General features: G+C 26.8%; 3 protein-coding genes across 8 annotated transcripts; all 3 read right to left on the bottom strand.

Annotated features, from left to right (window-relative positions):
* Positions 1 to 615: 615 nt before the first annotated feature.
* LOC111036183 lies at positions 616 to 2,502 on the bottom strand. The gene is made up of 5 exons (XM_022318114.1): positions 2,381 to 2,502; positions 2,191 to 2,310; positions 1,782 to 1,905; positions 1,675 to 1,691; positions 616 to 1,576 (listed from the first exon to the last, which is right to left on the bottom strand). The coding sequence occupies exons 1-5, from the start codon at positions 2,468 to 2,470 to the stop codon at positions 1,508 to 1,510; spliced, it is 420 nt and encodes a 139-aa protein (XP_022173806.1). The 5' UTR covers positions 2,471 to 2,502; the 3' UTR covers positions 616 to 1,507.
* Positions 2,503 to 2,536: 34 nt separating this feature from the next.
* On the bottom strand, positions 2,537 to 10,196 carry LOC111036178 (neprilysin-2-like; the record flags this gene model as incomplete). The annotated part of the gene is made up of 8 exons (XM_022318104.1): positions 10,078 to 10,196; positions 5,512 to 5,593; positions 4,647 to 4,753; positions 3,830 to 3,889; positions 3,553 to 3,714; positions 3,014 to 3,103; positions 2,699 to 2,939; positions 2,537 to 2,633 (listed from the first exon to the last, which is right to left on the bottom strand). Coding segments are annotated over exons 1-8 (858 nt in total), but the record flags the coding sequence as incomplete, so codon positions are not given.
* Positions 10,197 to 11,960: 1,764 nt separating this feature from the next.
* On the bottom strand, positions 11,961 to 25,959 carry LOC111036181 (endothelin-converting enzyme homolog). Of its 6 annotated transcripts, none has more exons than XM_022318107.1 (18): positions 25,765 to 25,959; positions 20,361 to 20,442; positions 19,691 to 19,797; positions 18,965 to 19,024; positions 18,675 to 18,836; positions 18,072 to 18,155; positions 17,755 to 17,986; positions 17,433 to 17,691; positions 17,245 to 17,361; positions 15,857 to 16,001; positions 14,633 to 14,847; positions 14,396 to 14,572; positions 14,207 to 14,316; positions 14,090 to 14,148; positions 13,961 to 14,009; positions 13,695 to 13,893; positions 12,770 to 12,934; positions 11,961 to 12,676 (listed from the first exon to the last, which is right to left on the bottom strand). In XM_022318107.1, exons 1-18 carry the CDS (start codon positions 25,766 to 25,768, stop codon positions 12,500 to 12,502), a joined length of 2,403 nt encoding a protein of 800 aa, XP_022173799.1. In that variant the 5' UTR covers positions 25,769 to 25,959; the 3' UTR covers positions 11,961 to 12,499. The 6 variants fall into 6 exon arrangements, with proteins under 6 accessions (XP_022173799.1, XP_022173800.1, XP_022173804.1 ...); XM_022318108.1 differs by having other exon boundaries at positions 12,500 to 12,676; positions 19,691 to 19,726; XM_022318112.1 differs by lacking the exon at positions 25,765 to 25,959 and adding an exon at positions 25,480 to 25,609 and having other exon boundaries at positions 12,500 to 12,676; positions 19,691 to 19,726.
* Positions 25,960 to 26,372: the final 413 nt, after the last annotated feature.

Raw genomic sequence — 26,372 nt, 5'->3', positions numbered from 1 at the left:
TCAAGAAAAACAAACAAAAAAATAAGAAAAATGGGAATTTGTACGTAAAATTCGTTTTCGACGAAATCGATTTTGATTTTTGTGTAATACAAGGCTCTTGATGTATTATTACAATATCTGTTGATAAATATTAAAAATATACATAAAGGCAGGTTCGATTTTGTTATATGAGCATTTAATATTCGAATGTTAGCAAAATGTATTGAATTTAAAATTAAAGAATTATTTCTTAATTAAAAATGTATGAAATGCTCAACTTTTATGGCTAAGGATAGAAAATTAAAATAAGTTTCCAAGTAAGTAGTTTATTCTGTATCTAAATAACTTAAATTTTATGTATAAACACAGTTTATTATAATTATTTTATGTTCAAATGTTGACGAAATTAAATTTAAAATAACAAAAATAACGATTTAAATTATTTTGTTGTAATATAAAAATAATATGTACGGGCTCTTGAAACTTTTTAAGTATATTATTATATTTTATGCACACAATGAATTTTCAAATGTAAATCTTTGGCAAAAATGAATTAAACCTACTGTTGTACTAATGGTAAAATAAATTAATTTTTTCACTATAATATAATTTAAAATGCTTAGTAATATTAAAGGCTGACAGAACGTATTTGTTTAGAATAGTTTTCGTATACAATGATTTTCTATCATTAAATTTAAATTTAACACTTCCATTACAATCATAAGTTTTTAACCTATTGTACAGCAGAGCGACATCCACTTATACGCTTTTTTAAATTTTATTTATTTATTAGAATAAACGTCAAACGATTCTTTGGACCAATATAAACAAAGTTAATAAAATTAACAATTTTAAGATAAGCAAAAGTAAGATATAAAAAAAATTAATTTGTATAACATATAAAACTAATTTTACAATCAGTTTACAGTCAATCACCTATAACTAAATGTATAATGTGAAGCATTGAAGATAGCCGTTGTACGAAAAAATAACACATTGCTATTGGCTTTTGATATCATTCTGATCAGTCCAGACATTTTAGCCCAATTAGTATGGTTAACTGGTAAGTAAAATATTCCCTTAAATCTGGTGCTACCAGGAACCAAAATATTGAGTCATTCTAACAAACGGGCTGGTCAATATTTCATTTAATAGTCCCAGCATTGATAAAACTACAAATGGAGATATTACGACATTCGGATACTGATACACCTTACCAGACCCATTGCTGATTTGACCATAGTCGTGGGGCGGGTGGGAAACATTGATCCGGTAAATTAACAAATCTCAGAAAATGATTCTGAACTTTATTCAGATTCCGTATGTCCGTTTAAGTACGACTATAAGTGTATGCAAGAAATTAATAATTTAAAGTTTAATACCATTTTCATATTATGATATATTTGTTCTATGTCTAATAATAAACGGGAAACGGCCATTCCCATCATTGTGTTTACAGCATTTGCACAATATAGTGATCTTGAAGGATTATTTTCAAATCCACTTGTTTCGTATAAAAATCTGTCTTTCAAGAATCGCATTTCATTCGTAGTGTATGGCAAAAGAGTGCGAACAGCTTCCCACCATATATTGATGACTGAAATTATATGTAAAAATATAAAATTAACAATATGTATATATTTATGTACTACTAGTAATTAATTTGTAGATACATCAAAGCTTTCAATACTTTACCATGACAAGTTTGGACACTGTATTACACATTACATAAGTTACATGAAAAAAAAACAATTATTATTCCTAGGTATGTTCATACTCACTTAATTGATCTTTATGTTTACTTATTAATTTGAATAGTGCTTCAAAATATTCAAAATTATATATTTGAATTAAATCAGTTTCAAAATCCAATGTTACATTTTTCACGTCCATAAATATAATTGTAAGGTATTCTTTCCAATCAATCTATACCGTTTGTATTTAAAATGTATTTTATTATTATTAATTTTAAATAATCATTATATTCTCTACATATAGGTAAAAAAATTAATTATAATATTATAAGTTGAGTTTGTTTGATTGGTAAGTAGACATGCAAGTATTTGTTCTCTACCTATGAGGTTATGTAAATTGTACTTTAATTGTAATAAAAGTTTTTTTTCTGTGGAATGTATTATAATGTTTATTATTGTACAATTTCGGAAATATATTATGGAGTTTTGTGAGGTAATATAATGAGAAAGTACTCACAATTGTTTCGTTTGTATCAGTGAAAATCTGTGTAACGTAATTTGTATACTCTTGTAATTCATCAACAGTCGTAACTACTGGAAGGTCTGGATTATCAGTATCATATATTTCATATATTATCTAAAATTAATCATACACTCATAATGTTAAAATGCAAAAGTAATAAAATAACGATTAATTGATTAATTACTTTTGAATGTTCATCATTGAAGCTTAATATTTCATCAATTTTAAGAATCCGTAGATATATTATACAATCAACATATTTTAATTCATACATTTCAACAAGAACGCCACATAAATATTTATTATATTTATTTATAAAATATTTATAATTTGTATGTGTTTCATCTTCATTTGGGTTAGCTGTTTTTTTTTCTTTTTCTACAGTTTCAATCAATTTTTTTGAACCCATTTTCTTAATTGTGTTTGTTAATTTGTAACTATTGATTGAAACATTGAGTTGGTAAAACTGTAGTAGATAAAATATAAAAATGTATATTCTTACACTGGAAATACATCTGTAGCACTTGGTTTACTTAGAGTAATTCGATTAAGTGTTCGATTTTTTGTATCTGATTGAACATTTACCATAAACAAATAGTCCAAGTTCATTCGTTTTTTTAATCTAGCTAAAATTGACGAGATATTTGATGCTTTTTGCCTATTGATAATCACATTGAACGGCAAACCACTTGTGTCTAAAATCTGAATTAATTGTTTCATAATATATGCCGTTTCCGTTCTATCTAAATATGCAAAAATAATTTTCGATAAGACAATTTGATTAAATAATGTTGGTTATAACCATATAAGAACACACCTATTGTAGTTGCCACGCAAGAACGATACAAACGCCTGGACTTTGATACGGAAGAAGGTTCATCGTCAACATCATCTCTTTCCAAAAAATCTAAAAACAACGTTCATATAACATTAAAAGTAGGTAGTGAAATGAAATCTAATGTGTAAATCTACCATATTTTACTATTATTCATTCCAACTGTTCAATAGTTTGTGATAACTATAGATATGATGACTATGTGATGTTATTTAAATATTGAAACGTTACGTGCTAGACCGGAATTGTGTTATAGCAGTGTGTAAACTGTAAATCTAATGTTCTAAATAACGTTTGTGATTTTTGTACTTAAAAAAAGGTTGATAAATCAAACATACTGCAATATCTTACTATACTCGTCAAAAATATAATAGAGTCTTGTCATTTTTGTTATTCTACACTGATATTACGTCAATTCAATACCAGTATACCTCAAAACTATCCTATCCATATTTTATACAAAATTAGTTATTACAATAAAGAACAAAAAACAAAATGTAAAGCATCAAGTGATTTCATACCTTTTTTAAGTACTAACATTGATGATTGCACTGCGACAAACCGATCATTTGAAATAGCTGTTTTAGGTATTTTATGCAATTTTCCGAAATTTCCACAAGCAAATTGATAAAAGTCTTCACATGGATCAACAGATTTATTCATTGACTCAACTAATGCTATAGCTACATTATAATAAAATATATAACATTAATTGTAAGATATTACAAATGCTTATAATATTCCATTAAAACATCCCTAATTAATAATTATGCTTCAATGCTTGTAATATAAACGAACCAGATTTTAAACAGTTATTTGTTGTACAAGTCCGTGTCTGGTCTTTCGTCATCTTTTGATCTAAGCAAGAGAACAAAAATATTGAAAAATTGTTTTGAAATTGTTGATCCAATGGTTACTTTGAAGAGAGACTTACAAAAGTAATCATTACTGATAGTACGAACCAAGGGATATTCTAAAATGAAAATTATACCTGCATGTCGGCAAAGCTATAATTTTTTGCTTCAAATCAATATTTGTGTATTTAAATAAAATATATATTTTTGTTTTGAATGTCCTGTGGTACAAGACCGCGCGTGATTCATTTTTTGTCAGTTAATACAATTTATGACTACGCAATGCTATGTCGACAATCAAAAGAAAACATTTAAACGACACTTAATGTAATGAAAAAACATGTATTTATGTATTTTAATTCTTACTAGGAAATTATAAAATAATATTAAACAGAAATTGTATTTTGTATATCAAATCTTTTAGTTTAATACCCAACGAATAAATTAAGTAGGTAAAAAGTATATTATAAAGTATGTACACATTTTTCCACAATTTAATGTTATGGGCTTGGCACACTAATTCCGGGTTGCATGAAAAATGTATTAATTTAAAGGCCTAATACAATTTAAAGGAAAAATCGTGGGCCACTAAGTCGTGTTTAGAAGATTATTAGCTCACTATTGATTCGTTAAATGTTAAGTGATTGTTCATGAAACCCAGTATAAGCATGTCAATCGGCCATTTGAAAAATATGTATTTTGTAAACTTTTATGTTTATAACATTTATTAAGTACATTATTTATAAAAAATCAATACTCACAGGCAAATGATAATCCGAAAACAGCTATAATGAGCACTGCTAATATGAATATTAGTAATATTAAAACTATATATAGGGTTCTTCGGCTTTCCATTTTGTTTTTGAACCTGTTTTGAGATCACATTAATTTGATAATATGAAATACCCTAACCCATATTTAATTAATCTTTCCCAATTCTTCTATGATCTTAAGGATACAAAGACTATTTTTAAGTTGTATTGAATCAAATACAAACATAATGATTTGTAGATCTTAAAACTACAATGAGTTTTGTTATTTGAAAATTGGTGTATTAACATTTTACGTTTGAATACTTTGATTATTTTTCCAATTGATTGACTGAAATCTTTATAATATAATTAGGTGATCCCATGAACTTCGTTGTCCGTTAAAAAAGCCAACTATTTAATTAATAATTAATTTTCCATTCATCTTTCTTAATTTCTTCCTTAAGAACCTTTTCCTGGCAATAATGAATAAAAAAAAAAATAAGTGAAATCAGAGCAGTCGTGATGCCGTGACCAAGGGAAATATTGATTAAAATAGAGAAAAATATTTTTTAAAGGCCACCCTTAGTAGCTCGGGGTTTAAAAAATAGCCTATATCCTATTTTTAGACCCATCAAATATACACAAACAATTTCACGAAAAGCAGTCAAGTGGTTTCAGAAGAGTTTAATAACAAACCCTGTGACCGCAGAATTTTATGTATACGATATCAATTTTAAGTTTGATAAATATATTTGAAAGTTGAGTTTATTTAACTTGTCTAAGAAAATAATATATAATTGCTAATTAAATATACCTAGGTATATTTTTAAAAATAATACTTGAAATATAGATTAATTAAATATCGGCCACTTACATCTTAAAATAGCCCGACTCTATATCTAGATCTTTAAATCCACCGCCATTTAGTTTACTAGTTGGTAAATCTTCGTCATCACCTATCAAATTTAAAAAAAAAAAATGTATTTTGATTAAAATAAAAACTAAACTATATTTAAAAAATTATTATCTATCGTTTCATTATAAAATATTACAGCCTGGTTATTTCTTTAAATCATTTTAATTCCAAGAGTAAAAATGTGTATCTGTATAACTGTACTTAATGTAACTAATTATCTTACCGGCAGAATCGCCATGACTACCTAGAGATAATTCGTACTTGTCGAAAACTTTAAATTAAATGTTTCAGAAATGATTATTATCAATGCTGTCTAGAGACTAGAAGCCATTTAATTGATGTGTTAAATTTGAATTAAATGACATAAAATCATTGTTTACTAAAAACGATTCTGAGCCAAGACATTCTGTCAGTCTATGTGTTATGCACTGAGGTCTGCACTTAGACTTAATAATAAGTGATGATAGCTTTTCTTAAAGGAGCACACAACACAAATAAAAAAATTCTTTAAATTTTTTTTAAATGTTAAAGTATTGTAGTTATGGTTATATGAAATGATTTTGTGAAGAAACGATGTAAAAATAAATATTACTTTAAGAGATATTAAAAGATTTAGAATAGCCTAATGACGTCACTGGGCCGGAGTCATCGTAATTGCCTATCTTAAACGTGTAAAAGTTCCTTGCTTCATTCAACGATTTATCCACCTAAACTTTTTCTTTTTAAAATTTAATTGACGTATAAATTTGTGGTTTTCATGGCGAGCGGCGCGTGGCGTTCGAACAACGGGTCCGCCGTTTAACCAAAATGTCTGTTTTAAGATTTTTAATATTTAAAAAACTAAATATCGTATTGAAATTCTGATACTTGCATCGTCTTAAACACATAAAACCACATATTTACATGCAAATTAAATTGCAAAAATAAAATGTTTAGGTTGATAAATCGTTGTGTGAACCGAGGAACTTTTATACGCATAAGATAGGTAATTACGATGATTCCGGCAGAGTGACGCCACACGTCTTTTTTCAACTGCTCATAACTTATTGAATAATGTGAGTAGAAACGTAAAACCTACACCATTATCCTTAGAATTGAACATTCTTTAAAATAATAAAACTTATTTTTTGTGTTGTGTGCTCCTTTTAACACAAAACAAATAGAGGTGAGACATTTCTTTATAAGAATCTTAAGACATAATTAATATACTCAGTTAGAGTACATTTAATAAATGATATATAGTTTAATAGTAAATATAAGCACCGAATCCGTAATAAAGCATACGTAAACACTTACTGGCATTCGAACATTTTTACTGTAAAATAATTTTTCCACTATATAGAAATTAACATATGCATACGCCATACAATATATAATACATCTTAACAAGTAGGAACTTTCACATTTCATTTTATATTCTAATAAGCAGAGGGATGAAAGTATAGATTTTACAATGATGTGAGTCACATCAATTCTGTGCACAGTGCGAAATTTTATAAACTAAGTGACCCACCTTCTGTACGCCGACTCAAGCGTGGACGCCCACACGACCTGTTGTTATAACTATTATTTATTATTATATTATTATTTTTGTTTTTTTTTTTTTCGATTTGTAAATACTTTAAAACTTAGTAGATAGTTTCTATTTTTACTAATAATTTTTTTAATTATTACTAATTATTATATTTTTTTCCAAATGATAAAAAAAAATGTATCTAATCAACATTAAGTTAAGATGACATATGTCAGTAAAACTTTATTTTAATAAAAAATTAAAAAAAAAAAAAAAAACAATGATATGTGTGTGTTTTTTTGTGTCCATCGACCGTCATCATCAATTTGGACACAAAAAGGACTTTGATTTCTTCAACAACACCTTGTCTTTTAGGAAGGTTAATTTAGTTGGTATTTAGGGGGGTATAAAATAAAAAATTCCCAATAGTTTTCAAAAGCGGCAGGAAAAACAAACAAAAAATGAAGGGAAAACGGGAATTTTTACGGAAACCGGCTTTCGACAAAGTCGATTTTGGTTTTTGACTTAAACCTAAAAAAAACAACTGTAAATAGTAAATACATGAAATTTTTACTGAATGGATGTACTCACATTTTCTATATACCATACATTTTTCAAAATATTTTGACTTTTGTTAAACTATTTATAAGCATATTAAATTCTCGATTATTACTAGATTTTTTAAAATGAATATTGATAACAATTTTTTCACTCGGTTAAAAAACTTAAAAATATAATACAACGTTCCACGAAATTGAAATTTGTTGTTAATGAAAAATTAAAAAAAAAGCTGAGCGCAAATCCACAGTATTTTTTATAAGCTTTTAAGTTTTAAATTTTGTCAAAATTCAGAAAAATTACTAAAAATTGCAAATTATTTTGAAGTAGAAGAACGTTTTTTTTTTATATCTAAGATTTTAAAATTTGATACTAGCTTCCTGATAAGTTTATCAATAAGAAAATTTCTACCGGAAAGTTAAATAAAATTTTTATGAGTGTTTGAAGTTGACATTTTGACAACATAGGATATTCACCTCGATTTCTCATGTAGCGTTTTTCTTATTTTGTTGTAATTCAAAGACGAAAGACTATAGATCCTTAAAATTTATTCCACATGTTTATCTTATAAATTTATATACTTGATTCAAAGTATTAAACATTTTTTTAATGGTTTTGAGCTGTTTACGGACATTTTCAATTTTCAATGTATTTAGTTTTTATTTCAATAAAATATGCCAATAAAATGTTATTTGTTGGGCAATTGACAACTGTAAAAAAAACATAAGTACGATTTATTTTTATAAGCATTTAAAGTTCACCTTTTGACAAAATGTATCAAATTGAAAATGTACAAATCATTTTTATAGTTAAATATTTATAAAATGTTCAACTCTTATAAGTTGTAAGTCTGTTACAGAACTCAGAATATTAAAATATTTTTTTTTATTCTGTAGAATCATATTTGTTAGGAATTCCGGCATGTACGTCGAACTTCAAGTAAAATTTAAAATATTTTATTAATTTTTTATTAAATATGTATATTTTATGTAATTATTCAGAAATGTGCATTCATTATGCAAAAATATTTTTTTTGTAGTTATTTTTTGTTCAAATTTGGACGAAATGACATATTATTAAATAACGGAGAATATTGATTTAAGTGATCTAGTTGTACTTTAAAAATATTAATCGTGGGTATGTATACTTGAAACTTGTATTATTAAATTTTATACGCTCAATGACTTTTCAAATACATTTTTTTGTCAAAAATTGATTTAACTCACTGTATTACTAATAGTAAAATAAATAACTTGATTCAAAATAACATTATCAAATATACTAAATTACCAAGTAATATTATAGGCTGACGACCGTCTTCGCTCGGAATCGTTTTTCGTGTGTTATGATTTTATATCATTGCATTAAAATGTAACACCACCCATAACACTGACCCACTTAATACCTACTGTGCAGCAGAGCGACATCCACTTACTGACTTTTTATTTTTACCGATAATGAATTTTGGCTTATGCCAAAATTCACTAAACCATTCATGACTTTTAATTCTTTATATTAAGGTCCTTCTCAATTAGTGAAAATAAGAAACTGTAAGTTTGTCGCAGGTTGAATATGATATTCACTTAAGACGCCTCTTGCAAATTTTTAGAATATTATTTTTCAGTAAACAGCGCCATTATCTCAAAATAATGAAATTTGCGGTTACCGAGTTTAGGAAAAAAGCCAAAGTTGGCTAATGACCAGGGATCGGGACTTGAGCATTACGTAATTTGTATGGATTGCCTCAAAATGCAGCAGAGCGCTGTGAACGAGTATGTCATGTTACAAGACGTTCAATTGTGATGTTTGAAAGTGCTTTTTTTTGTTTTTTTCAGCGATTTATTTAAAAAAAATGCTATTTCCAGTTTTCTTGATTATTTTTGCTTTTTTGATCAGTTTTTCTATTGTTTTTATGGTTTTTTCAAGCGAAATTGTTTTTGGTATAATTTAAATTAAAAATAATTCTTATCTTATTTTCGTTGTCGCTTTGTCCGTGGCATCGTTGGTGGGTTAACGGGGTGTAATATAAAGATAAAGATTTTTTTTTCTGATTTTTTGGTTAGGATTTTTTTTTTATATATTTGAATAAATATTTTAGCTTGAATTTAAGTTTTTTAAACGCTTATTTGAATGCTCATAAAGACGATTTCAAGTGATATAGGTCCCGAGCCATAACTATAACCAATCGCGCCACTATTTCGATATTTGTTTCAGATACATCAACATTTCTAAAATAACTATTATTGCACCTATTGGTTTATCTCTTTAATTGGTACAACAATTCAAAGGTACACGAAAACATGTTTTTATGTTTAACTATAGTTTAAAAAAATCAGAATAATTTGAATAAATCTATTATTAAGGAAAAAGGGGGTAGCGTCGTTGGCAAATTACCCTATGTATAACGTTCATCTATTATGCTAACAATAATTATTGAATATTGAAGTACATACCTGACATTTCAATGTCCATGTTAAAAAATTGGTGATCTTAAATTTTAAAATGAACAAAATATTAAGTGTATAATTGTATTATAACAACGTCCACGAGTAACTAATCAATACTGGTCGTGCGAAAAATAATCACATTTTTCACGTACCTACAGGTTATTATGTCAGGATACTAAAATAAATTATGTGGTGCATTGTAGACTGGTTTATAGATAACGTTTTAAAGATATTTGTAATAAGCTAATAACATTAACATTAAAAGAAAATTGATATATATTTCAATTTTTGTATTCGTGATAATATAATTAATTGGCCTCATGTATGAGTTGCTGAAAATCACTCCACACTCCACAGCATATTTTCCGATCAGAACACAACAATTTTAACAACTGTAACACGACTATAGACAGGTCCGTTAACGGACCTATTATAGACGGAAATTTTTTCAATCAACCTGACTATTGTTGACTTAAGAGAAAAATGGGAGGAAGTGGGTACCGCTCCACTTTACATAAGGTTTATCATAAAATCTCTACTGACCGTAAACGGCGTAAACCTATAGTATAAGGCTTTCAAGTTTTTTGAGAGAAAAATTTTTTATTGACTATAATTTTAAAAAAACTGATACAAATCAATATTTTCTTATGTCTGTTAATAGCTCACAACAATTTAATGTTGTATGGTGTATAGAAAACATATTGATAATAAACTTAAACATCCAATGAAAATTTAATATATATACAGTTATTAATTTGCTTCAAAATTCCCGTTTTTAATTAATTTTTTTTTCAGACTCTTTTATTAATTATTGGGGATTTTCATTTTTTACCTCACAGATGCATCAACTTTATTCCCATTACATTTTCCTAACAGAAAAGTTACTGAAAGTAATAATTCTATGGATTATTTCTAAAATTACTGGGTACTTATCGTGTACACAGATTCAAAAAAAGTCACAGTCAGCTCAATGTTCATTAGTGTCTGACTGGATCGATGAATGTGTATTGATTTTACAATGATGGATGTTATGATGCCCTTTTATTTAGATTTATGTAGTGCGTAATATATTTTTAGACGAGCCTCAATTTACATGTAAATATTTTTTACACATTGACATTTTTTTAACGCATATTTGGTTGATTTTTAATTTATACGAATCTCTAAAATGGACTTATTGTGAACGATAAGTGAATGTTCAGTGTTGTACAGACATGCAAATGTGAGTGTAATATATGTTGTTTGTCATCGAATATTTTATCGTTGACTAATCCATAAAATAAGCATGTAATAATGACGTTTAATAATGTATGGATATTCTATTATGAACATTTTATTAGTACGTATTATTTTCTAGTACTCAAAAACCTCAAAATATGTTTGCATATATGCAATTAATAAACAAATAATATGCACTTCATATTCTCTAAAAAAGTGTAGGTTATGTATAAAATATGAAATCTAAATTACCTGTACAGTGGTCCATTAACATTTATGTATATACATATAATTGTAAGTATTTATTTAAAAACAATTCCTATCTTATTTATTTATATTTTTTACTTATGATACTTAAATTGCCAAAGGGCACAGAATACAGTATTAAATGAAGACATATAAAATAGAGTAAAATTAAAATAAATTTAGTTAAGTAGTAACTTTAGAGTAATATTACAAAAACAAGATAATTTAAATACATTATTAATAAAATGTGATGATGAATTAAAAAACATATCAGCACTAGGTATAAATGCATAATATTATTTATAACACGAAAAATACGAACTTGGGTTACTGTTTTAAGTACTATGAAAATGGCTTTTAATTAAGCGATGAGTTAAAACAAAGAACTCCCACTGAGAGATAGTGTATCATAGAAATCAATTAAAGCTCGAAGCAGTTTAAAAACATAAGATAGGTAGGTAGGTGCATTATTTGTAGGAAGTCTGTCATGTAATAATGTGTAGGTATACAAATATTTTCAATATAATTATGTATATCTATTTAGAATGATCGTATAACAGTGAGCATAAGTAAAATCGTTGTCCGTTGATAATAGGTTAACTTTATTTTATCATTCTTTGAACACGGTTTTAAATGTATTTTTAAAAGATCGTTTAATACAATAATTATGACAAAATATATGGTTTTTAAAACCTCTTGTTAGTTATCAGTTATCACATTATACATTCATATAGATTTGTAAGTAGATAACCATAAGTATCTTCTAAAGCTAAGCAATTAATAAAATATATTAATAACATAATGACTTAACGAAATACTTTCATACGAATCACATTATTTGGTAACAACAGTGTCCTAATGGCATTAAAGCTTATAATTATATAATAATAATATAAAAGTAAGACATTTATGATGTTTATGGTAATACAATTATTAATAAAAACAATTTTGATCTCTGTAACTATTACCATATCTTACATTTATCATTCTTTGGATTCATTCCTGAACCTTTTTCACATTTCCATACTTCACTAAATTCATCTGAATTGGTTAATCCTGCAATCACTCTTATGCTATTTGGACTGTGCTCGTCTAATATGCTGTTCGATAACGACTCCCGTGTTGTTGCTTCACACCAATTCTAATAAACGATTTTATGTTATTACATATGGTTAAATAGTACAATAAAATATTATATTTTTTATATTTTATAAATAGGCAGCTATCTACTTACATTTGCAAAAGCTAAATAATACATTTGTTCATTACTGTACTGTTCAAATCCAGGTAGTTTAGGTTCTTCACCGAAATCATGAACAAATTTTCTATATGCCAACAATGCTTCTCTCAATCCACCATTATCAGCAATATTTTCATCCAATGTCATTTTACCACTTATCTTAAATTACATATAGGTATAGTTAGTTGATTTTTTTAAATGATTATAAATTAAAATTATATTTATTTTGGTAGGTTTGAAGAAGACTTCGGATTTTTATATAATTTTACTAACCTACCAAATATTTTACATCTATTTATAGTTTAGTATAGTTGATAATTTATTACTCAAAAATCGTATTAGTAAATATGTCTTGAAAGTAAAACTATTTATCATTTTATTTTTTTTCGATTCTAACTTTTAATATTTTATTGTAAAATATTGCTCGGTGTTTAGTTATTTAAATTTACACATATATAATAAAATACATACAACATATTATAAAATTATATTTTATAAAAATAACATTTATTCTATCATCTCCAACAATGGAACCCCAAAAAAGTAAATATTTAGGCACTGGCAAACTACTGAAAACTAAGATAGATTGCGAATTAAAAAATATCACAAGCAAATTAAGTTCATAAAATAATTTCATGAAGTTGTAAATATTGAAATTTGAAATCGCCGAATATGGATATTCTAACCTACGATTGATCTCATAGTTAGGATATTTATATATTATAATATACTGTATACAATATTTAAAATACTAGTATTGATTGATTACATTACATAATGTTTATAAATGTGCAACATGTATTTAATGGTGAGACTGTCAGAGTTACAATAATTGTCCATTTAAAAAAAAATCTGAGGAAAAGTGTGTATAATTAACTAATTTTAACTTTGCAGCACAATAATTAAATTTGAAAAATACCTTTTCTTCGATATCAGGTACTAAATAAGATCCATAATGATGAATGAAACAATCAGTTCGTTTTTCATACTCCGCAATAGTTTTATTAGTCCACCACATATTTTCATTTCCATCATGGTCAAATTTTCGGCCAGTATTGTCAAAGCCATGTGTCAGTTCATGGCCCAGTATGGAACCAAGAAAACCATAGTTGAGCATCCTTAAATCAATAAAAATAAAAATTACTAATCAGTACATTAATTTATCTTTAATAATCTTCAACGTACTGTAAATCATGTCCAAAGAAAGGAAATTGTAATATACCAGCTGGAACGGCTAAAAATCAATAAATTTTATTTTTCTTTGAGTAATTACTACATTTAATTTAGTGACATTTATAAAATTGTATCAATTACTTATAGCATTTGCTTGGATCCAATTGTACGCATTAACTTCTAAAGGATCTGATGCCCAACTAAAAAAATATAGATTTTATAGGAATATATTATTACAAATCATAAATTTTTACTCACGAGTTTATTGTGTAATTATTTAATTGCCTAAGTCCTAACAAAGAGTTGTTTAAGTCTTGTTGAACATAAAGTATAACGTTGCCAAAGTAGTCATTTTCTATTACTTCAAACTAAACAAATATTCAAAATAATCGTCCAAAGAGTATACAAAATAAATACAAATTAATGAAATACGGATAAAATATGTACTTCAGAGTAGTATTCATCGAGTTGAACCGGATCATTTATGAACTCTGGAAAGCCGATGAACGTTGTCATTTGCTGTGCCTTGTACAATGTTCTGAGTTTGGTAATATCGTCCATCCAATTTAACTCTTTAACTATTTTTTCAAATGCCCAATGAATATTTTCGATCATCTCGGCTGCCTAAAAAACACATCGCTATTATTTGTATTTACAAAATGTCAATATTTTGAAGTATAATACCATTTTTGTGTTATTATATATTGACTCTATGTCTAACAATAAACGTGAAACAGCCATTCCCATCATTGAGTTTACAGCATTCGCACAATAAAGTGATCTTGAAGGATTATTTTCTAATCCTGTGGTTTCATAGTAGAATCTATCTTGTATAAATCGCATCTCATTTGTAGTGTATGGCAAAAGAGTGACAACCACTTCCCACCATATATTTATTTCTGAAAGAAGTTATAAAAATAAACATTTACAACATTTATAATAAATAATATTAATTATTGGTTAGTCAAATCTCGAAATATTTTATCTTAACACATTTGAATATTATTTTATAGTATAAATATATTATATATTAGCTGTCCAGCCTGACTCTGCCCGTGCCCAATATTACTATTTGTAATAAATATTTTGTGAAAAAAATGTTTACAATACATTTCTTTTAGTTATAATAGTAATATAATAGGTAACCATTTAGATAAACAAAAAAACTTTTTTTTTTGTAAACTGAAAAAACTCATATGTGAGCTACTATTTAGCTTCCTACAGGAATTGAAATAATAAACTATAAATACCCTTCAAGTATAAAGAATTCTATTGATATATTTTTTATTGAAAACTGTACAGTAGTTTTTGAGTTTATTACTTCAAACCAACAAATATCTAATTTTATATATATAAACCGACTTTATCCATAAAAAATTAAAAATATAAAGTATAGATCTATATTATATGTGTATCTTGGTATTGGTGTACCTCAGTTGACGGAGAAACCTTCCATATTGGACCTACCTAGTAAAATCGTAAATCTAAGCCATTTACAGGCCCACTCAAACACATACAAAAATGTCATCAAAATAGGTCCATAATTTTAGGAGACTGGATATGTACAGTGAGGTACAGATATAGGTACAGAAGAATTAAAAATCTATATGAAGTTACACGCATAAATAATTTTATTTTATTGAACTTAAGTCTATAGCTAATCACTCATTAGCATTTTGTAGGGGTTACGGTTGGTTTTATGAACACGTATTTCTGCGGGTGTGAGGATTCGTTGCAACGATCATGGGCGGTCACCCATCCGGGAGATCACGACACCGGACGATGCTTGACCACAGCGCACATGAGTGGCTGCTGCTAACCACAGCGTGAAACCAGGCCCCAAATATTGTGCATTGTATAAGTTATATGCGTATAAAAACTAATTGTTATTACTACATCCGTACTTACTAGCTTGGTTTTTATGTTTACTGATTAATTCGAACAGAGCTTCAAAATATTCAATATTAGATATTTGAATTAAATCTGTTTCGAAATCCAATGTTACATTCTCCACGTCCATAAATAGAATTGTAAAGTATTCCTTCCAATCAATCTATATTATTTATGTTTAAAATGTATTTTATTAGTATCCATTTAAATTAATCATAAGGTATTCACAGGTAGATTCTTTAATTAATTATAATATTTTAAGTTGTGTTTGTTTGATCATTAAGTGAGCGGTGAGTGTGACAAATTCAAAACTTAAAATAGACATGTTTGGCAAAATTAAGTTAGACATTAAATTATACTGTTAAGTGTTAACATAGAGGGGAATAGATGTGTGTAACAAAACAAATGAAAACGTGATTATTTTCAGTATAAATCGTTATAAAAAAATAGCAATTATCCCAGCAGTTATACCAAAACGTACTATTTCCAATGAATCTATGCATTCGTAGTATTCATTTATTTATTCATTTATATTTATACTTACTTATTACAGAATTTCAATATTTTCCAAAAAGTACTATTTCCACGTTACAGTAAAACTCACAATTTCCCTTATAATGTACTACCGACAAGGTTAAAACCTACTCTTTTGAAATTTCATACTTGAAAATATGTACCTATTATAGTAGCATATAGTATCTATCTATGTATACACATTATAAATTAATTTATATTTGTTAGTCCTCTATCCTCTTCGGACTTAGAAACTACTAAACCATTTACAAAAAAAATGTATCAATAAATTATCAGAAATTCCTTGATTCAACCCTTATATACTGACACCTGCATTTTTCATAAATTATAAAAACTTATTTTTAATACGTTTTGAAAAATAATATACATCAATTTACATAACTTAAGCTGTTTAATTTATTCAAACTGTGCTATAATTGGTTGGAAATAGTAAGTTTTGACTTGGCTTCAATTGACTTGGCTAGATTTGTTAACTTTATAAAAATTCTAATAATTATTTAACTCCATATGCATTTTTACTGATTTGATTGAATGTTGATTATTAAATGTATGATATTCCAGATTTTCAAAACAAAAAAAAAAACAAAAACACTGAAAAAAATGAAAAATGCCAATAGTGTGTTTCCCCTAAAGCGGAATTCTTTCAGTATATTTTGTATTTTATAAATGTGGTTTCGTAAATGGTAAATTAGATTATTTCACAATTCATCAACTGAAAGTGTGGATATTTAAGGAGGATAAAAAAACTTTTTCTGACGACTTTATTACAATAATTATTATTATTTTATATTGTCCGATAGCAAACATGTACATAGTGGGTATGAATATAATTTATGAAGATGTGTGTGGTAATATAATAATAAATTACTTACAATTTGCTCGTTTGATTTTGTGAAATTTCGTGTAATATGGTTTGTATAATTTTGTAATTCATCAACAGTCATAACTGATGGAAGTTCATCATCTTTGTCATAAATTTCATCTTTTATCTACATTTAATTATTCACTCATATCAATAAAATAAAAATAAATATTATAACATTTTAAATTGATTCATTACTTTTGAATGTTCATTGATGAAGTTCAATAGTTGTGATACTTTAATTCCATAAGTTCGAAAACTAGGATCAAAATCATTTGATTGAAATTTATAAATCTCCGTACAAACGCCTTTGAAATATTTTGCATACGATTTTAGATAATCTATTCCTTCTGCATATTCTTCACTGTCGTTTGTGTTGCCTACTTCTTCTTCAGATGCTAGTGTTTCACGCATTTTTCTTGAACTCATTTTCTTTATGTGTTCTGTTATTTTGTGACTAGACAATTTGAAACATTATGTTAGTAACAGAGAAGTATAACGAAAAATTTTTAATTCTTACACTGGAAATATATTTGTATCTCTTGGTTTACCCAGACTTATTCGATTAGTTGACCGATTTTTTGTATCTGCCTCAACATTTGTTACGAACAAATAGTCTAAGTTGATTTGCTTTTTTAATCTAGCTAAAATTGCCGAGATACTTTTTGTCCTAGAAGAAAGCCCCATGTAGGGTAAACCAATTTTGTCTAAAATCTGAACTAATTGTTTAATCCCGTCTGTGTTCATTTTATCTAAACATGAAAATAATATTTGATAAGGTGTGTCGCCTATTTGGTTAAATAATATCTGTTATTACCATATAATAATCTAACACACCTGTTGCCATGCAAGACCGATACAATAGTCTGGATTTCGATACGGAATAACATTCAGTGTCACTATCATCTTTTTCCAAAAAATCTAAAAACAAAGTTCATATAGCATTACAAATAAGTAGGTGGTGCATACACCCCAATGTGTGTATCTTATTTAACTATAATTTATTTTAGTCCCACTGTTCAATAGTCTGTGATAATTATGTTTATGCAGTGTTTATAATATTTGTAACCTTACGAGCTATACCAGATTTATGTTACAGCAATATGGGTAGATTTGACATAATTTTTGTAATTCATAATATAAAAGGAACTAATCAGTTATTTTGCAATATCTTACTATCGACGTAAAAATAACACTCGTGGAACAAAATTTATCGGAATCATCAATTATACGTTTTATGCTAATATGACATAACTTCAATACATTACAAAAATACCCACTATACAAGTATTAATTTATTATTATTATTTTTATATACAACGATTTTAACTTGCTTGTTTATATTGTAATAGCCAAGAATAATATAACAATGTATATGTTAGAATCTCATTAAAATAAAGAACAAAGAGCAAAAATTTAAAGCATCAAACGAATTCATACCTCTAATAAGTATTAGCGTTGCAGCATGTGTTTCAGCAAACCGATCATTTGAAATAGCTGTTTTTGGTATTTTATGCAATTTCGCGAAATTTCCACAAGCAAATTGATAAAAATCTTCACATGGATCAACAGATTTATTCATTGACTCAACTAATGCTGTAGCTATATTGTAAAAAAATATATAATATTAATTGTTAGATATTACAGATGCTTATACTAATCCATCAATACATCCATGATCCATTACGATCACATTTATAATTAATTATATACTTGTAATATAAACTAACCAGATCTTAAGCAGTCTTCTGTTGTACATATCCGTCTTTGGTGTTCCGTCTTCGTTAGGTCTGATGAAAAAATAAAAATAACGAAAAGTATAAATACCATTATAAAATATTAAACAACCACATTTTATAATTTCTAAGCCCTGGACCCAAGGTTTACTTTGAAGTGGGACTGAACAAAATAATTATTACTAATAGTACAAACCCGGGAAGTTTTCTAAAATCATAATATTTAATAGTTTATAGGCAAAGTGATAGTTTCGTACACTGAATCATTTTTTATGTACTTAGCTAAATATATATTTTTATGATAGTTCGTCGGGTAGGATAACATCGTGAATCGATCGTCGATATAATTCGTTTTTATCAGTTAATTCAATTTATGACCTCACAATGTTATGTCGACTACATTAAAGGAAAAATGTGAGCAAAACCAAATGTAACGAAAAAAAATATATCAATTTATATCAATTCTTACTGAGTACCTAATTATTTAATAATATTTAAAACAAATAGTATTTTGTAGATCAAATCTCTTAATTTAATACCCAATGAATAAATTATATAATATATATTTTAATTTTGTCACACTTAAACGATTATGTATGTTTGCCTTCTAAGTCGATGAGATATTTTTAAAATACGTATATTTGTAGATTAAAATTATAATGAACTATAATGTTACATTTTATAGGTACGTACATTATTTATAAATAATTCAATACTTACATGCAAACGATAATCCGAAAACAGCTATTATGAGCACTGCAAATATGAATATTAGTAATGTTAAAACTATGTAGAAGGTTCTTCGGCTTTCCATTTTGTTTTTGAACCTGTTTTGCGATCAGATCAATTTGAGATAAAATATCCTAGCCCTTATTTAATTATGTTGTTTCCATTTTTCCTTTATTTTTTTTAGGGTACAAGGATGATTTTACGTTACCTTGACACAAATATCAACGTAATGACATTTTCGAGGTTATATCTATATCTTACTATATCTTTTCTATTGTAAGTTACGATTCATTGATCTTGAAACTATAACGAGTTTTGTCCTTTGAGAATAGGTATAGACTATAGAAACATTTTACAATGGAATATTTTGGTTAATGTTCCGTTTGATTGACTAAAGTCTTTATATTATAATTCAAAACTTAATAGCGTAATCAATAGTTTGATAAACATAATATTAGATGTTTGATTGTGTTTTTAATTTTTCTAGATTATAAAATAATAATGGCTTATTAAGTAAATAATTTTGAAAAAAAATACTTGAAATTTCGAGAAGAATTTTATTTTTTGAAATAAATAAATATTTTAATATATCCATTTGATAAAATTCTAGTATATTACGTCTAATTCATACAGATAGATAAATTAAATATTGTTCACTTACATTTTCGAATAGCCTGATTCGGGATCATTACAATTAATTCCATCTCCTTTTAGTTTACTTGTCGGTAAATCTTCGTCATCACCTGTTGAATTTAAAACACACATTTCAGTTAGTATTGGTTACAACCAAAGGTTTTTTTTTAAAATAAGTTTTAGCTATCGTTTTATTATTATAGTATATCATACAGACTATGGTATAGACATTTTTATAAATCTTTTTAATTTCTTTAAAAAAATTGATACCTGTACCTAATTTTAACCAATCTGAACCTTCACGGTAGAACTGTAAATGACGATTGCCTTACCTTTTTATTTTATTGAAAACATTTCATTCGCATAACCTTGAAATAGTTCCTAATACTACCTAAGAATGTTACACTAGGAAGCTTACATTTTTATTACAGCACTTACCTAAAACACCTGTTGTACATAGAGTCACAAATCAAATAATGAGCATAAATCAAGTCATGATGATATCAACGAATACCTAATACGAATTTTTGAATATAAACATTAAAATATGTTAGCATACAAACGACTTATTATTATTAAATCTTAAAACATAAGAAATGCATAATGAATGACGCACACGAGTTAAAACTTGAATAACTTACAATACCTATGTAAACATTTTATAAATGCAATAATCTATTTTCCATTTTAGATTTAACACAAACTATACAATAGTTAATATGTGAAACGTGCTGCCTGGGAATAACCATTAGATCAGAGGTTCTCAACCTGTTTCTATATGCGTACACTGTTTGTTGTTTGAACATTTTCATGTATCACTTGATTAAATGACTTTATTTTTTTGCTTTTTTATGTATGCGTTATGTTATATATAGTTATGGAATTTTATTTCATTATTAACGACACAATGTTGATAAAATAATATAAACATTTAATGCATAAAAAGAAAATTAAAAATGTACATTATTATTACGTTTATTTTTGAAATCAAATAAACCAAAGAATATTTAATGTGAATAATTATCCATTTCATTTTTTTATAAAGGAAAATTTTCTTAGTGTCATACCGATGAACTTTCTGCATTCCGCAGGTTGAGAAACCCTTCATTGTACATTTGATTTTTTTAAAACATTTTACCTAATATATAACAATAGAGTTATTCAATAAAATTTAATAACAAAATACTTGATACCCAAAAATGTAGGTTTTCTCTCTACCTAAATTTACTATTTTTTATACTTAGCTTAATTGTTTACATGCTTGAGAAAACACTAAACAAAATTTTATTTTTCATACTTAATGCTAGATGATGTTGCAGATAATAAAAACATAACAACACATTCATTGTCTTGTTTCATACAATTTTGAATATTTAATAAAATAATGAGTTTACCAAAATAAAACTTATTAGTAATAGTGATCTGACAAATCACCAAGAGGCGAGAGTGAATTGAGTACTAGTACACAAAAAAAAACTCAACAAAAATTATTTTAAACATCTTGCCGTGTACTGTATACCATACGTATGATTTATTTTTTGTTATATTATTTTAAATCGTTTATTATATTTATTCTTAACTTTCTAATATTTATTATTTTAAAAATAAAAGGATTAAAAAAATTCTTAAGAAGGTGTAGCCTCTTAAACCACCACTTCTTATATTTGAATACATTGTAATTATTCAGTTTAAACATATGTCACTGAATATTTTCTGTCACTAGCCTATACGCAACATGTGCAAAATGCATTTTCTCAAAACCATATAATTTATATTTTTGTGTAATCTTAGTGTAAAATCATCTATTAGGAAAATTATATTGGATATTTGTCTTAATATTGTCTCGAAACAATTTAAATATTATTTGAATATACGACTTTGTTTTTCTAAGTTGAATATAAAGTCAAATAATAATATAATATGAAACTGATATGTCAAACCCTTAAAAATATTATCCTCAATAATTTTTGTCTTAGATGATTTTAGTTTATAACTAGTCAAAAGTCATGAAAAAACACGATTTTGCATTTTATCTATGTTGCACGTGGGTCTGAGAAAGTAAACAAATATTGCGCTGACATTCTCTTGAACTGTTATTGTTAATCAGTTAGAATGCCGTTTATAGTCTAACCGTGTATTCTGTAAAATTAAATTGATTTTAGAACTATTCTGTGAAAAAAACAGTCTTTAATACTCAATGATTTATTTTTAATGTAGTCTTGTAGAATATAGATAATATTATTACGTGTCATATACGTCATAGGCAATATTATTAAGTTTGAATATAATAGAGTTATCAGTTATATTTACTTTCAACAAGTAATACCTTTGTTGTTTTCCTCACAGTTCCTACCTACAACATCGTAGTATGATAATTATATGTGGATAGCGTTTATATATTTTATATTCAATACGTTTTGATTAAGTAGTTTTAAGTTTAGTAGGTGTCTGGACAGTTTATTGAGTATATAATATTTATATATTGCTATAATGTATTATTTATAGTCTGTTTACATTTTCGAGTTGATGACCTCTGCACAATGTTTATAACTGCGTTTTGTTTATTAGTGTTTCGTTGTATTTACACTATGCGCATAGGCATAAGATATACTACAATAATATAATATCTAATATATATAGTGTACAATGACGGACAGGATCCAGATACCGGGATCGAGAACTCGTCTCGCTTCGCCCACCTCAGCGCAGGAAATAGGTACAATATAATCGGGCCGAACTCGGTCACGGGTGGTGGGTGAGAGATCATCATCGCCAGTACCCATTACCATCCTCCCCACACCGTATTTTCAATATTATAGCATATATTCATATTACTAAAACAGTTATAATATAACTAAAATATTAAAATGTTTCAGTTTTGTAACCAGTGTTGTACACAGATAACTCAAATATTTACTGAAAAAGGTCAAAGTTAATTCATGAAATTGTATCTTGATAAGATATTAGATATGTGTAAAATATTTATCTAGATAGGACTATAGATAATACATAAAATATTTTTTAAAGTAGATAAAAACAAATAAATTAAAACTTGCATATTTTGTGAAGTAACAATTTAGCTTTAAATATGATAGTACATGTATATTATTTATGTGTAAATTTTATATTCTGATAGTGGAGCTGTGATATAGATACCAAGGTACTTTAAAATATGTACAGTGTACGTAATATATTTATTTTTATAAGGTATACAGAAATACACAGTAATTTCATAGATAGGTAATATTTTTAATTAATAAGATGGGATGATAAACTCAATGATGAATGGTTTTTTTGTGTGTGTACCTTAACGAAAAGTAATTTTATAGTTTACAATTTATGAAATGTCAAATTTTTATAGCTAAGGATCAAAAATTATAACTTACTAATACTGTAACCAATAAATAAATAAAGACAAGTTTTTTTATAGATATTTTAATTTCAAATTTAGATATTTAAGTAAAGAATAACGATTTTAGTTATTTTGCTATAATTTAAAACTTTTATTTGTGTATGCTTGAAACTGTTAAAGCACACTATTATTGTATTACTCTATACTTGATAGTTTATCTTGGATAACCATTTCATTTAAATATATAAATAAAAATAAAGTTAAAATTCTTTTTATCTAGATATACATTATACATATAACATTGGTTATAAGCTACCAACTTAAGTGTATGACTAATAAGTAATAGTCTATGCTATTAAGTTTTAAATAGCAATGATTAAAACAGCATTAATTAAAACTGTACGTATGTACTATAGATTGGAAATGTATTACAGATGGTAATCATACGAATTTTTTGATAGATCATTTTCGAAATGTCCCTACAAAACTTTAAAAAGTTTTTTCAATAACAACTGAAACGATTAATGCAGTTTAGTTTTTTCGGATTTTAATTAAAAAAAACTAAAAATATATTTAGAAACATTCAATTGATTATTTGCATATATCTATATAAACTGGGTTTTTATGGAATTTTAAGTATTTTGTTTTGTTTGTGTTTCAAGGACTAGAACATTTAGAACCAAATTAATCATATTATGTTTTCTTACTCTTATATTTGAATATTGGAGTTTAAGCATTTGAACTATATATATTTTACTTTGTGAATTTAGTATTTTATAGAACACTTGATTGTTTTATTGTCCAATGTTCATACATGAAATGTTATATTATATTATTAGCATGTGGTCTTGTTTTGATAAAAACAATTTTTAATTGTTCAATGACTTTAATAGCAGTTATTGCCCTATACGTATCAAGTATTTTGCATTTTAAACGTATTTAATTGAATTGTGTATGGTGTATCCATTATGAAATGATGATAAATTGACATAGTACCTATGTATATACTTAGATTATAGATATTTCGCACTGCACTTAATCTTAATAGTATTTATCTAATATAATCATATTTTGTTTGGAGTGACAAAAATATTTATTCACATTACAATATTTAAAATTTTCAGGTAATGTGAAACTTCCGAATTTCGGTAGTCATTCGCATAAATTGTATTTTTAGTTTGAAGTATTGAAGTATTGAAGTTTCAATAACTAGAGATGGGCACTATCAATACTAAATTATCAGCTCGTATTAAACATCTATTAAAATCCCACAAAATCAATAACATAGAGAAGTTATAGTATATAAATACTACAAAGCTAACGATAATAAATTATAAATTATAAAGTAACTATATAATTATTAAAATATAAAAAGTTGTGATAGTTGAATATAAGGTTTTTATTTAATTCTTAGTTACCATAACAGGTATCAAACAATTTCTTAATGCAATTAGTATGATGAAAATTAGGTAGTTATATATTCAAGAACATTTTTAAATTGTTGAAGCTTTGTTCATTGACTGGTTTATTACAAATTACAATAAAGTAAAAAAAAAACATATATATGGGTATTACCGATGATAATTTTATTAGAACGCACTAAGAAAACAACAAAATATTATGACATTTTTTTTTTTATTTTTTTTCCGACAAATTAATGAAATATAAACTATTTACTATTCCTATGTAGTACCTATCTAAAGCAGCGTTGTTTTTTTTTAGGGATTCTCAAATATTTGTAGTTTTTAAAGTTTTTAAATGACAAAGTATTATGTTTATTTATAGAATGACTTACCTAGAGTAACGTTTGATTGTATTTTGTAAATCACAGTATCAATTAAGTAAGTAGGTACATTACATTAAAAAAATGTATTTCAGCCTATTCAAGTCACTACCATACACGGAGTGGTCCAGAGAGTATACTGCGGGATACAGTACGAATAGCGGTATCGTTGAATATAATTTGGTTTCAAAACCCGACCACTTGTTGAATTATTTAATAATATATATTTGGTTTTTTATTAGCCGTATTTTTTTATTGTATTTTATACGATGGGTATAGTATACACAATGCACTTACTCATTTTGGTTGTTTAATTATATTTGTCCTTCTGCGTGACCCTCCCCCTCGTGTACATGAATACGATTGTTTTGTGGAATCGTCGAGCGTTATTCTGCTGCAGCGGGCGCGGTACAGCTAGCCGGCACTGGTCGTCGCGATCGCGTGCTGACTATTTGTCGGCCTTCGTCTAACTGAAACGCCCAACCACCATACATGTTGCGGTCTTTTTTTACGCCGGCTTCATATGGATTTATGTTTCGCTTTCATGTTGACAGTTCTGCCAACAAACATATGGCGCAGCCAGGCGCTATGCGCCGCGGTAGGATGAGAGGAGAACATAATAATAATATAACATAACACGACGAGGTTTCGTCTTTTATTCGTCCCATGGTCTGCTGATTTTGGCAGAAACGCATAATAATAATAATAATAATAATAATAGTACCTCATAATAATAATAATTAATAATAATATGATATAATAAAGTCTTGTTCTTACACGTAGGTGACCGCGAAATTGGTTTTTTACGCTGCCATGTCGCGGTCTGGGTGTGCCATCTGCGGGTACGATGATACAATAGACGCGTCGTATTATACAATTTTTAGTATAATAAAGGTTCATCTACC

The sequence above is a fragment of the Myzus persicae genome, unplaced genomic scaffold, assembly GCF_001856785.1.
Source record: "Myzus persicae strain clone G006 unplaced genomic scaffold, MPER_G0061.0, whole genome shotgun sequence".
Lineage (NCBI taxonomy): Eukaryota > Metazoa > Arthropoda > Insecta > Hemiptera > Aphididae > Myzus > Myzus persicae.
This window is presented reverse-complemented; position numbering and strand designations above follow the sequence as displayed.

Bases quoted from the DNA above. Each gene is read 5' to 3' on its own strand.
- LOC111036183 (XM_022318114.1), bottom strand. From the start codon at position 2,470: ATGTATGAATTAAAATATGTTGATTGTATAATATATCTACGGATTCTT. The intron at 2,311-2,380 runs GTAATTAATCAA...GATTAATTTTAG, and splicing joins TCAATGATGAACATTCAAAA to ATAATATATGAAATATATGA. The intron at 1,906-2,190 runs GTGAGTACTTTC...CAAACGGTATAG, and splicing joins CTGATACAAACGAAACAATT to ATTGATTGGAAAGAATACCT.
- LOC111036181 (XM_022318107.1), bottom strand. The intron at 19,798-20,360 runs GTAAGTGAACAA...ATCGCAAAACAG, and splicing joins GAATCAGGCTATTCGAAAAT to GTTCAAAAACAAAATGGAAA. The intron at 19,025-19,690 runs GTAAGTATTGAA...TTTTTTCATCAG, and splicing joins TTTCGGATTATCGTTTGCAT to ACCTAACGAAGACGGAACAC.